This window comes from Diaphorina citri, unplaced genomic scaffold (assembly GCF_000475195.1).
Source record: "Diaphorina citri unplaced genomic scaffold, Diaci psyllid genome assembly version 1.1 scaffold41, whole genome shotgun sequence".
NCBI lineage: Eukaryota > Metazoa > Arthropoda > Insecta > Hemiptera > Psyllidae > Diaphorina > Diaphorina citri.
In genome coordinates, this window is record NW_007377478.1 from 140,681 (window position 1) to 151,599 (window position 10,919).

The window sequence follows — 10,919 nt, forward strand, 5'->3', positions numbered from 1 at the left end:
GCCTCGTGAAGACAATGGAGTAGGTAGCTACTTCAATCGAGTAGCAACCAGTGGAGACATTACCAGTGTAAAAAGATTATTGAAATGTAAAAATTGATTGCAAAGGAGGCACTTAGTAATGTTGTGATATTCACAAAAGTTGTGAAAAAGCTCTGCTTTACCACAAAGTATTTGAGATTTGATTTCACTTACTTCTTCCTGAACATTAGGATGGATCGCCAACAGGATTAAAGTGATGGAAGTCATGAACATGACCGTTTCAAAGCCGGCATTCAACAGGGACACCATCTCATGTAGCAACTCTCGGTCGCTCATTGAATTCCGCATGTATTGAATTGAATGTCCTAATGAGCTACATCTCCTCTTTTATATAGATGAATTTTTTGCCTCATCTAGCATCTTTAACCAATTTTTTCATCTGTTTACTAAATTTTCATATGGCACACCAAAATTTTCCATTAAAAAACACATCCTGCCTGAACTATCTTGTGAAATAGGATGTCATAGTAGAAGGAACGGGCAGGTTAGACACTGGGGTTTAGGGGAAGGAGTTTGGGGTAAGGTTTTAGAGCAGGAGTTTGCGGAAGGTTAGTGTAGGGCTTTAGCAGCGTTTAGGGGGTGAAGGAGAGAATCGGGGGTTTAGCGGAGTCAAGGGGGGGTACATCCCTTCCCTTCAATTCCGTTTTATCCCTTAAAAGATGAATTCGGTCCAAAACACGTCTGCCACCAGCGGGATTCGAACCCTGCTGCTATTGAACTCACAGACAAGTAGAGCAAACTTCGTAGCACCAACAATGTTACCATGGTAACGGCACGAGGAAATTGCGTACGCTTTTCCATACAAGCATTTCACAGGAAAAGTTTCATTTTTTTGAAGAGGTTTGATAGAGGGAATCGTAACTGCTAAGGTCTTATCGTCCGGAAACCGAAGGCAGAAGGAAGACAGGATAGGAAAAAGCCAGTCGTTCTGAGAACGAACTTTATATATCTGGTTAGGATAAAATCCGCCCCGGGTGGGACCTAGCGCTTACAAGGCAGACACTCTATCATCCAAGCTAACTAGGCTGACCCTCGGAACTTAATTCGTGAAAAATCTCTTTAGAATCCAAATAATTTTCCTTGAATTTTTAGGGGGATTATGAACAATTTCCGGGATTTTTTCTCAGGGTGTGGGAAATTTTGAGGGTTTTATCTCAGCGTACGGGAAATTTTATAGGGATTTTTTCTCAGCGTGTGGGAAATCTTGTCACTTGATTTCGTCAAGGGAAATAGAATTTCAAATTTGGACCCTTTAATCATAGCACATTGCATACATAAATAACTTACTAGGCGCTCATACGAAGTACTTTAAGGGGTTAACTATTTCCCTCTTGCCTTTTATCATTTTCCCTCTATTTTCACCTCTATCCCTTTCTCCTCTATCAGTCTATTCCCTTCTCTCCTCCCTTTTCCCTCTTCTTCATGATTATATTCTCTCTCTCCCAAACCGCTCAAACTATGTACATACTTACAACTAAAATGGGAGGGAGTAATTGAATACTTCAGGTCTGAAGACTCTGAAGGGGTTCAAAATAATTACCCTCAATCTGATTCCAGGTGCTACCAGGACTTTACGTGGGTAACTACAGGGACTCAAAGGACGCTGTCCAACTCGACAGGTTCAATATTACACATATCGTCGCCATTCATGATTCTGCCCGGAAAATACATCCGGTAAGTAAAACTAAGGCCAGCCAGCCAGCCAATCACTATCAGGTAGACCCGAGAGGTGGACCTGATCAGGTGTACCTGTCAGGTTTACCTGATAGTGAGGGGCAACCTCCTTGACCAAGTATCATACTAAGCTTGCGCTCCAGAAGTCCTAGGTTTGAAGTTTTTCGGCTCTGTGCTTGGAGTTCGGGGTGCACTTAGCCTCGTGAGGACAGTTGAGTAGTTACTTCAATCGATTATTTATGGCCAGTAGAGGCATTGGCTCAACTTTTTCCTCTGGGTAATTCACTCCTCTGTGTTTCAGGATAAACATTACCTCTGTGTTCTCGCATCGGATACTGTGGAACAGAACTTGGCTCAATTCTTTCTCCCTAATCCTTTTTCCCTCTATTCTTAATCTTCAAGCCTTTTCTTGCGCTTCTTTTCCCCTCTCTCATTCGAACTTTTTCCTCTCTTAGCTATTCTTTCCCTTCTCTTCCATAATACTATTTACCCTTTCTCGTAGGTTTTTCCCTCTCTCCACTATCTGTTTCCCTCTCTTTTCCTTTTTCCCTTTTCTCATCCGTTTTCCCTCTCTCGTCCTTCCATTTCCCTCGTTCCTTCTCCTAGTCTTTTCTTCTCCTTTCTCATCCACACTTTTTCCTCTCTCTATTTCTTCCCTTCTTCCATAATTACCCCGTTCTCCTCAATCTCTCATCCTCTCTCTCTTCCTCCCTCTCTCGTTCATTTATTTCCTCGTAGTCTCTCTTCTTCTCTTCTCTTTTCCCTTTCCGTCTCTCGTCAATTTTCCTTTTTCCCTTTCTCCTCTCTCTATTATTCTGTCTAGTTTTTCATTTTTCTCTTCTCCAAGTCTAACTTTTTTTCTCCACTCGCTGTTTCAGTCATGTCGTGAAGATGGTCGCGCTTACACGCCTGTTGGTTTCGCCTTCTTCTCCGTCTTCTTCTACTCTCTACTATCTTCTTCTATATCATGGGAAACGGGATGAACAAGGTAAGAATTACTGCCTGGGGCAGTCAAATTTCCTTTTAATTTGTATAAAAGTTAACCTACTTAAGTTTAAACTGATAGTCTAAAGGCAGTTTTCACTTTGAAACCTTTAAAATCAAGGAAATTTATCCTAAATTCTCAATTGAAGCCGATTTTTGTTCCCTATCGCACAACAATCACAGTTGTTAGCACAATAATCAGGAATAGTTCCTAAGAAATTTTACGAACATGAAGCTTCTTATTTCAGTTGTACCGTGATTGTGAGAGGGTTTTTTCAGTGTAAAAGCGTACTTTCAACCACGATTTTGAATACTTCGGATCTTCGGAACGACCTTTTCATCCTTTGCAATCATACCAATAGGGCACATCCCTTCCCTTCAATTCCGTTTTATCCCTTAAAAGATGAATTCGGTCCAAAACACGTCTGCCACCAGCGGGATTCGAACCCTGCTGCTATTGAACTCACAGACAAGTAGAGCAAACTTCGTAGCACCAACAATGTTACCATGGTAACGGCACGAGGAAATTGCGTACGCTTTTCCATACAAGCATTTCACAGGAAAAGTTTCATTTTTTTGAAGAGGTTTGATAGAGGGAATCGTAACTACTACAAGGTCTTATCGTCCTGAAACCGAAGGCAGAAGGAAGACAGGATAGGAAAAAGCCAGTCGTTCCGAGAACGAACTTTATATATCTGGTTAGGATAAAATCCGCCCCGGGTGGGACCTAGCGCTTACAAGGCAGACACTCTATCATCCAAGCTAACTAGGCTGACCCTCAGAACTTAATTGGAATGATGTGCCGATTATCTTCCGATGTTTTGCCCAGCGTGGAAGATACATGTGATGGAGGAGACCTTGACCAGATGAACCACTTATGAAGTTGTAGCAGGGCGCCTTGTGTAGAACATTGAGCAGGATCTTGTCAATGGTGTCGGGATCAGTCGGGAAGACGAAGAGGACTGGACCGACCCACAACTTGTAAATGAAGTTGTCGCTGTAAAGTCAAAAGTAAATCAGTATAGTCCAGGAAACAAAGACCGAAAATCAAGGTTTGGCGGACAAAAATAACGCAGTATTGGTTTTTTGCCCAAGAGGTCGGGGATAGTGTCCTGAATAAGGGGTCAAAAGTTTTATGGAACCAACCATGTAGAAGTCAATATTTCTTTCCTTCAGTCTAACCTAGCCTAACTGTAGACGAAGAAGAAATCGTGCCAATGTTTGCTAAATTATAGGTAGGTACGCAGGCAATATCTATGTATCTATATGTATAAGCCATTCACTATCAGGTAGACCTCATAGGTACGGATGAAAAGGTCCGAATATCAGGTGTACCTTATGAGGACACACACTATCAGTTAGAACTGACTCTATCAGGTAGACCTGACCCCTGATCAGGTCTCCCTGACGGTGAGTCGCTGGCCCAAGATTTGTCTAACCTTAACCTAACCTTTAGGGTTGGGTGCAATAGTCCTCATACTGGACTCCGCACACAGGAATTTCGTCAGAAAAGACCCCCATTTCAATGTAATGTAACCTTTAGGGTTGTTTTGCTCCTACACCCTCAGACTGGGCTTTTTGTGTGCGATAAAAGGCAATATAATAATAATTTTTAGTGTCTACAATCCCACAGATATGATATATTTTATGACCTCGGCAGGAATTTCTTTGTTTAATAAAATTATGGTTAAATTTATTAATTTCTTTTCAAGAGGTTTGATAGAGGAAACAGTAACTGCCAATGTGTTATCGTTCCGAAATCGAACAGAGAAGGAAGAGAGGATAGGACAAGGCCAGCCGTTCCGAGAACGAATTATTCCGCCCATTGAATTCCTAAAAAGGAGTTGTTCCACCAACTACAACCTCGCGCGGGGTCCCAGAGTCTCACACAAAGGGGCCACATTTAGGTCAAAAGTCACATTTTAATTGGGTTCATTAGATATTTAATAGAGAGGTAAGGTACCTTTACAAATTTCCTTTACCCTCAAGGCACCTACCTGCATTTCCTTTTCTTTCTTCTTTTTACTTTCGTTATTTCCTTTTCCCTTTCCTCTGTTTTTTTTTTTTTTTTTTTTTTTTTTTTTGAGGGATGGGGAAAGAGAGAGAGAGAGAGAATCTTTTTTTTGACGTTCACATCTCTACGGTAATGATATTCTGAAAATGTCATGTGTGAGTGACTGGAGTGGGAGAGAGAGAGAGATAGAGAGGGGGAGAGAGAGAGATGCTTACCCGAGAGTGGTAAATTTGAAAAATCCGTAGTCTTAAGGATGTTCTATGTAAGAAAACCATTACTAGAACCTTCCTAAGGCCAGCCACTCACTATCAGGTAGACCTGACAGGTACATCTGATCTGGTCCGCCTGTCAGGTCTTGGTACCTGACAGTGTGTGGCTGGCCTAAGACTACAGATCTTGGTGAAAACCAACCTTACTATCTCTCAACCTCCCTCAACATGTAGCATAATACTTAGGTACCTACCTACATATGAAAGTCCCTGGCGACGATTGCAAAGACATATCAACTTATCAACTGACTAGAAGTTAATAGAAATGAAAACTAAAATAACTTCCCTCTCTACCAAAATAATCTCCCTTCCCACTGAAATAATCCCTCTCTTCAGCTGTAATAAATTCCCTCCCTCTGCAATAAATTCCCTTTCCACACCGTCTCGTTACTATATCAAATTTTATCTCCCTCCTGACTTTCTCCCTCTTCTTGCTTTTCCTCCCTCCCTCTCTCCCTTCTTTCATCTTTCCTTCTCTCCGCATTTTCTCCTATCCTTCGTTTTCTCCCTCCTAATTCCTCTCTCTTCCCCCTTTCCCTTCCGTTTTCTCTATCTTTTCTCTCCTCCTTATCCCTCATTCGTCCTTATTTTTATCTATCTCTTTTTCCTTCAACCCCCCCTCTCTCTCCCCTCTCTCCCCTCCCTCCCCTCCTCCATTGCCCGAGTGCATGTTAGAAAGCCTGGGGTTTATGATGAACCGTTTGGCGGGCAGCCAAAGTCGAAAGATACAGAGCATTTAATAATGCAGCAGAGATATGGAAATATTACATACGGTCATAAAATGTACGAGGTACCCCGAGCTTTTGTTTTCGTAGGTATGGCAAACTATCAAGCTGTAACTTTTCCGCTCAAAATTCTCGAAATGTATGGGGGCATGGGGGGGTGGTATAAATTAAATCATATCTCGGTACGTTTTAATCTGCAGATTCTGCAGTGTTGCAATCAACCTACTGCATGTTGGTTAGACTGAGTGTAGGTACTTCGTTGTTGTTGTTGTTTTTATTAATTAGAGAGGAGAGAGTGAGAATTGAGGGCAGAGAGATAGACCAGAGGAGAGAGACGAGGACAGATGAGAGAGAGAGGATTACAGACCTGTCACATTTTTTAGAGAGAATAGAGAGAGAGAGAGAGAGAGAGAGAGAGAGAGAGAGGTTTAATAGAGGGCTAAGGTCCTAACTGCTAAGGTCTTATCGTCCCGAAACCGAAGAGAGAAGGAAGACAGGATAGAAGATAGCCAGCCGTCCTGAGAACGAACCTTACCCGTTCAGGCTAAAATCTGCCCCGGGCGGAATCGAACCCGCGACCTAGCGCTTACAAAGCAGACGTGTGTACCCTAAAGTCCTTGAACCTTTCTATCTCTGATAAGTATCTATCTATGATAATGTAGGTAGGTAGGTATTTATGTAAAGTAGAGGTATCTATGTACCTATTTGGCCCCGGTCCAAAAATTCAATTAGGTACAAGTCGTAGAAATTTTCTGTTTGCGTGTGGATGTTTGTTTGTTTTCCTACGGTTCTTTATTATCCTATTTTCCCTAAATTCCTTGTTTTTTTTTTCAGTATTGGATTTCTGGCTATCAATGCTGTTTGTATGGCTAATATAGCTGATGTGCTTTTTTTTCAATTTGCAATTTGAAACTTTTAGCTTTGCTTGTTTTATGCGACTTTTTTAATGGGCGCAGACTTTGAACCGTCCTTTTTTTATGGTTTCATAGAGATTTTGAAACATCCTGGTATTGTGTTACCGATGATGGTACGTTGAATTTGCCAGTTCCCAAAGGTTCATTATAGTTAGTTTGGAGGGTAGCGTCTGCTTAGTAAGCGCAAGGTCGCGGGTCCTCACGAGGGTGCACCATAAATTTCAAACGCACAACCGAAAAACCCCGTACGCCATCGACATTTGAAGAGAAAATACCTTCCGTGCGATTTCCATAGAAAATTTAAAGGAAATACAAGTTCTAAGTGTACCTCAGGGAATTGAGTTACATTTTAATGAATTTAATATTATAATAGGAGAGAAAGCGAATATCCATTGCAGTTATTCTCCCTTGGAATTCCCTGAACAATTTTTGTGGGAATAACAAAGTCGCTGCAGCAACTAGCAATAGGTATAGCAGTTCATTTATTTAGGACAGCCGTTCGAATTACTCGAGACTTTAGATTTCGGGCCAAGTTCTCCAAAATTTGCAGATATATTTGATAAATCACATAGATACCTAACATAGATCAAAATTGGCCAGTTCCGGGCTCCCAGAACTGCTAAGGTCTTATCGTCCCGAAACCGAAGAGAGAAGGAAGACAGGATAGAAGATAGCCAGACGTTTCGAGAACAAACCTTACCCGTTCAGGCTAAAATCCGCCCCGGGCGGGAATCGAACCCGCGACCTAGCGCTTACAAAGCAAACGTGTGTACCCTAAAGTCCTTGAACCTTTCTATCTCTGATAAGTATCTATCTATGATAATGTAGGTAGGTAGGTATTTATGTAAAGTAGAGGTATCTATGTACCTATTTGGCCCCGGTCCAAAAATTCAATTAGGTACAAGTCGTAGAAATTTTCTGTTTGCGTGTGGATGTTTGTTTGTTTTCCTACGGTTCTTTATTATCCTATTTTCCCTAAATTCCTTGTTTTTTTTTTTTTTTTTTTTTTTTTTGTTTTTTTTTTTTCAGTATTGGATTGCTGGCTATCAATGCTTGTTTGGTGTATGGCTGAATATAGCTGATGGTGCGTTTTTAATTGCAATTTGAAAACTTTAGCTTTGCCGTTGTTTTATGCGACTTTTTTAATGGGCGGAACTTTGGAACCGTCCTTTTTTTAGTTTCATAGAGATTTGAAACTCCTGGTATTGTGTTACCGATGGATGGTACGTTGATTTGCCAGTGCCCAAAGGTACATTATAGTTAGTTTGGAGGTAGACGCTGCTTAGTAACGGCAAGGTCGCGGCCTCACGAGGGTGCACCATAAACTTCAAACGCACAACCCGAATAAGAACCCCGTACCGCCATCGACATTTGAAGAGAAAATACCTTCGTCGATTTGCATAGATAAAAGCAAAGGAAATACAAGTTCTCAAAGTGTACTCAGGGAATTGAGTTCACTATTAATGAATTTAATATTAATAGGAGAGAAAGCGAATATCCATTGCAGTTATTCTCCGTTGGAATTCCCTGAACAATTTTTGTGGGAATAACAAAGTCGCTGCAGCAACTAGCAATAGGTATAGCAGTTCATTTATTTAGGACAGCGCCAAGATGGTTTTAATGCGCTTTTTTTATATATATATATTTTCGAAAAACTGTGCCTTCCTATGTAGATGTAAGCAGGGCCGTATACAGGATTTTGAAGAGGGGGAATGCTCCAAATGTTCGTTGTCTGCGGCCTGCAGTAATATCCACCACATATTGATCACTGGATTATATTTGTTGATCTGTTTCTCACACAAGAACAAAACATATCTCATTTCAGTCTAGCCGGAATGTCACGCAGCGTGACAGTTACAATAGCGTACATCATGAGCGTTACGTCACTCAATTGGAAGGAGGCCCTCAAGGTGGTTCGCGTGGGGAGAGCCATTGCCAATCCGAACAACGGCTTTCAGAAGCAGCTCCAGGATTTTGAGTGCTTTCGACTGGCAGACGTGAGTTGTTTTATTTCTTTTTTTTTTATACTTTCTATATACAGGGTGTATCACAAAGCTATGTCCAGCGGAAAACGGGGAACAGTATAGGTCAAGGGCTATAGGTACGTATACCTTAAAAACTCTTTGACGTCGTTTTTCATCTACTTCAGTGGTATAGTGTGAGAACTCATGTCCTGGGGAACGTGATCTCTTATGAGTTATGAGCTTACATACATCTTTAGTTGTTTCGAACTTGTGCCCTAGCAGCGATTTCGCAAACTTCGTCCCAAAGAGACTTCTACCTCTCTGCAATGTTTGAGGAACTTTGGCAGAAAGTTCAAGCTGTGTCCACACATAGTCGACACCGTCGATCGACTAGGTGAAGAGGTGAGTCTATGTTGTTGAGGCAGTGTACGGTTTTAGTCGACAGCGTCAACTATATTTGGACACACCTTTAGAAGCACACGAACTCTTTTGAGCTTTAAGGAACTCACCACGTCATCAGGAGGCGTGAGGTGGGTTCAATCTCAACCGAGGAAAAGAGTTTTATCCTTAACATTTTTTGACACCTTGACCACAATACTACCCATAGCATAATAATATTTCTCTTCATTCTCCCCAGGAGAGGCGTCGACTTAGGGAACGGTTCCCCAGCCGGGCTCTAGCCTCCATGGACGAGGAACAATGCCAACTTCTCCTCATCGCCTACCAGGGTCTGTTGTCCGGGAAACATATCTGTGAGGGCAACTGCGCCATGGGTGAGATCTGCCCCACCGGGATGTGCCGTGCGTCGCGAAGTAGGTAAGAACAGTCGGTTGTTGTTTTTGTTGTTGTTGTTATAGCGGCTTCACATTATCTGCACAGGTCGTCGTCACCTTTTAAAGCTGTGTTTACACAAAGTCGACGCCGTCGATCGATGGTCAATCGATGAGGGGAATCTATCTTGTCGAGGTAGTGTACAGTTTCAAACGACATCAATCGAGTCGATCGACGATTGATCGACACCGTAGACTATGTGTGGACACCGCTTTAGATAAAAAAAAAACTAAAAACGTAGTTCTTTCATTTCAATGATTCGTCGGGGACTGGCCCATCCAACCTTGATTTCAGGGCCTCGTTTCATCAAACTATTGTATTACAAGACTTGTTTATTTTTTTTTTATTTATTTGATTACACGCTAAGCATCACGGCCATGTGTGGTTACAAGACTTGTAATACAGGCAATTTAATTTACAAGCCAGAAGTATTCTAATCTGTGTTTCACGAAAATAATTCCAAAACTTGGAAATGTACCATTTCTTCAAATTTAAATGTTTGGTTTTACAGCAAATTTGCCTGTATTATAAGTAAATTGGTTTCATAAAAAAATATAAGTCTAAAATAATTTAATGTGTTTTCCCTGTAACATTTCAAAATTCCGTCTTTCAAGTCTTGATTTGTAAACAATTTGCCTGGTTGCCAGGCAACAGCATAGGCCAGTAGAATGAAAATTAGAAGTTTGGAAAACATCGTTTCATGAAAATTTTATAGGACTCCCAACAATAGTGTCAATTTATTGGTATTTTCTAAGTGTGCTGGGAGGCACGCGAACGTCAAGAGCAATTCTAGGATTTTCATCTCCTATTTTCAATTGATGTAAAGACGCATCTAACACTAAATCGGTATGTCCCAGTCGATTGAGGGTTGGTCCCCCCCAAAAAAAAAAGAAAAAAAAAATGTGGATCGAAAATGGAGTATTTCCATCCCGAGAGTACCTACGTTGATCTCGATAACACAAGGATATAATATTTATTTATGAAAAATAGATAGACATATACATATATATAAAAAAAATCGTTCCGAGAAAGAACCTTATCCGTTCAGTATAAAATCCGAATCGGGCAGGAATCGAACCCACGACCCAGCTGTTACAAGGCAGGCGCTCTACCCCACAAGCTAACTAGGCCGGCTACAAATTTTATTGTTTGAAATGTAGCACAAACATAAGCAATACAACATATTACTATCAATGACACATAAAGTAGCGAGGTATACCTACTACCTACCTCATGTAAGTACCTACTGATTTATGTTTGTACCTAGGTAGGTATAGTTACATAGGTATATATGTAGTTTGTAGTTACATAGATAGATTACCTATAATCAATTCATCTGTCGTACCTACCTATTCAATTGAGATCCGAAATCCAAATGGGAAATCAAAAAACCCAAAGGAAACCGTACCTTTCCCGAAAATAACAAAACATGAACTCTATTCTATGGCAATCGCCCTAATATGCAACCAACCGTAAATTGACTAGCCAACGCCCCTACTGCAACG

General features: G+C 41.1%; 1 protein-coding gene across 1 annotated transcript in view; it reads left to right on the forward strand.

The window, feature by feature from the left end:
- The first annotated feature begins 802 nt into the window (after positions 1-802).
- LOC103513724 overlaps positions 803-10,919 on the forward strand; it is a 17,324-nt gene continuing 7,207 nt past the window's right edge. The window contains exons 1-5 of the mRNA XM_026826713.1: positions 803-826; positions 1,597-1,713; positions 2,015-2,073; positions 8,445-8,616; positions 9,221-9,399. Of these exons, the coding sequence (XP_026682514.1) occupies positions 803-826; positions 1,597-1,713; positions 2,015-2,073; positions 8,445-8,616; positions 9,221-9,399 (551 nt within the window). The remainder of the gene's footprint in view (positions 827-1,596; positions 1,714-2,014; positions 2,074-8,444; positions 8,617-9,220; positions 9,400-10,919) is intronic.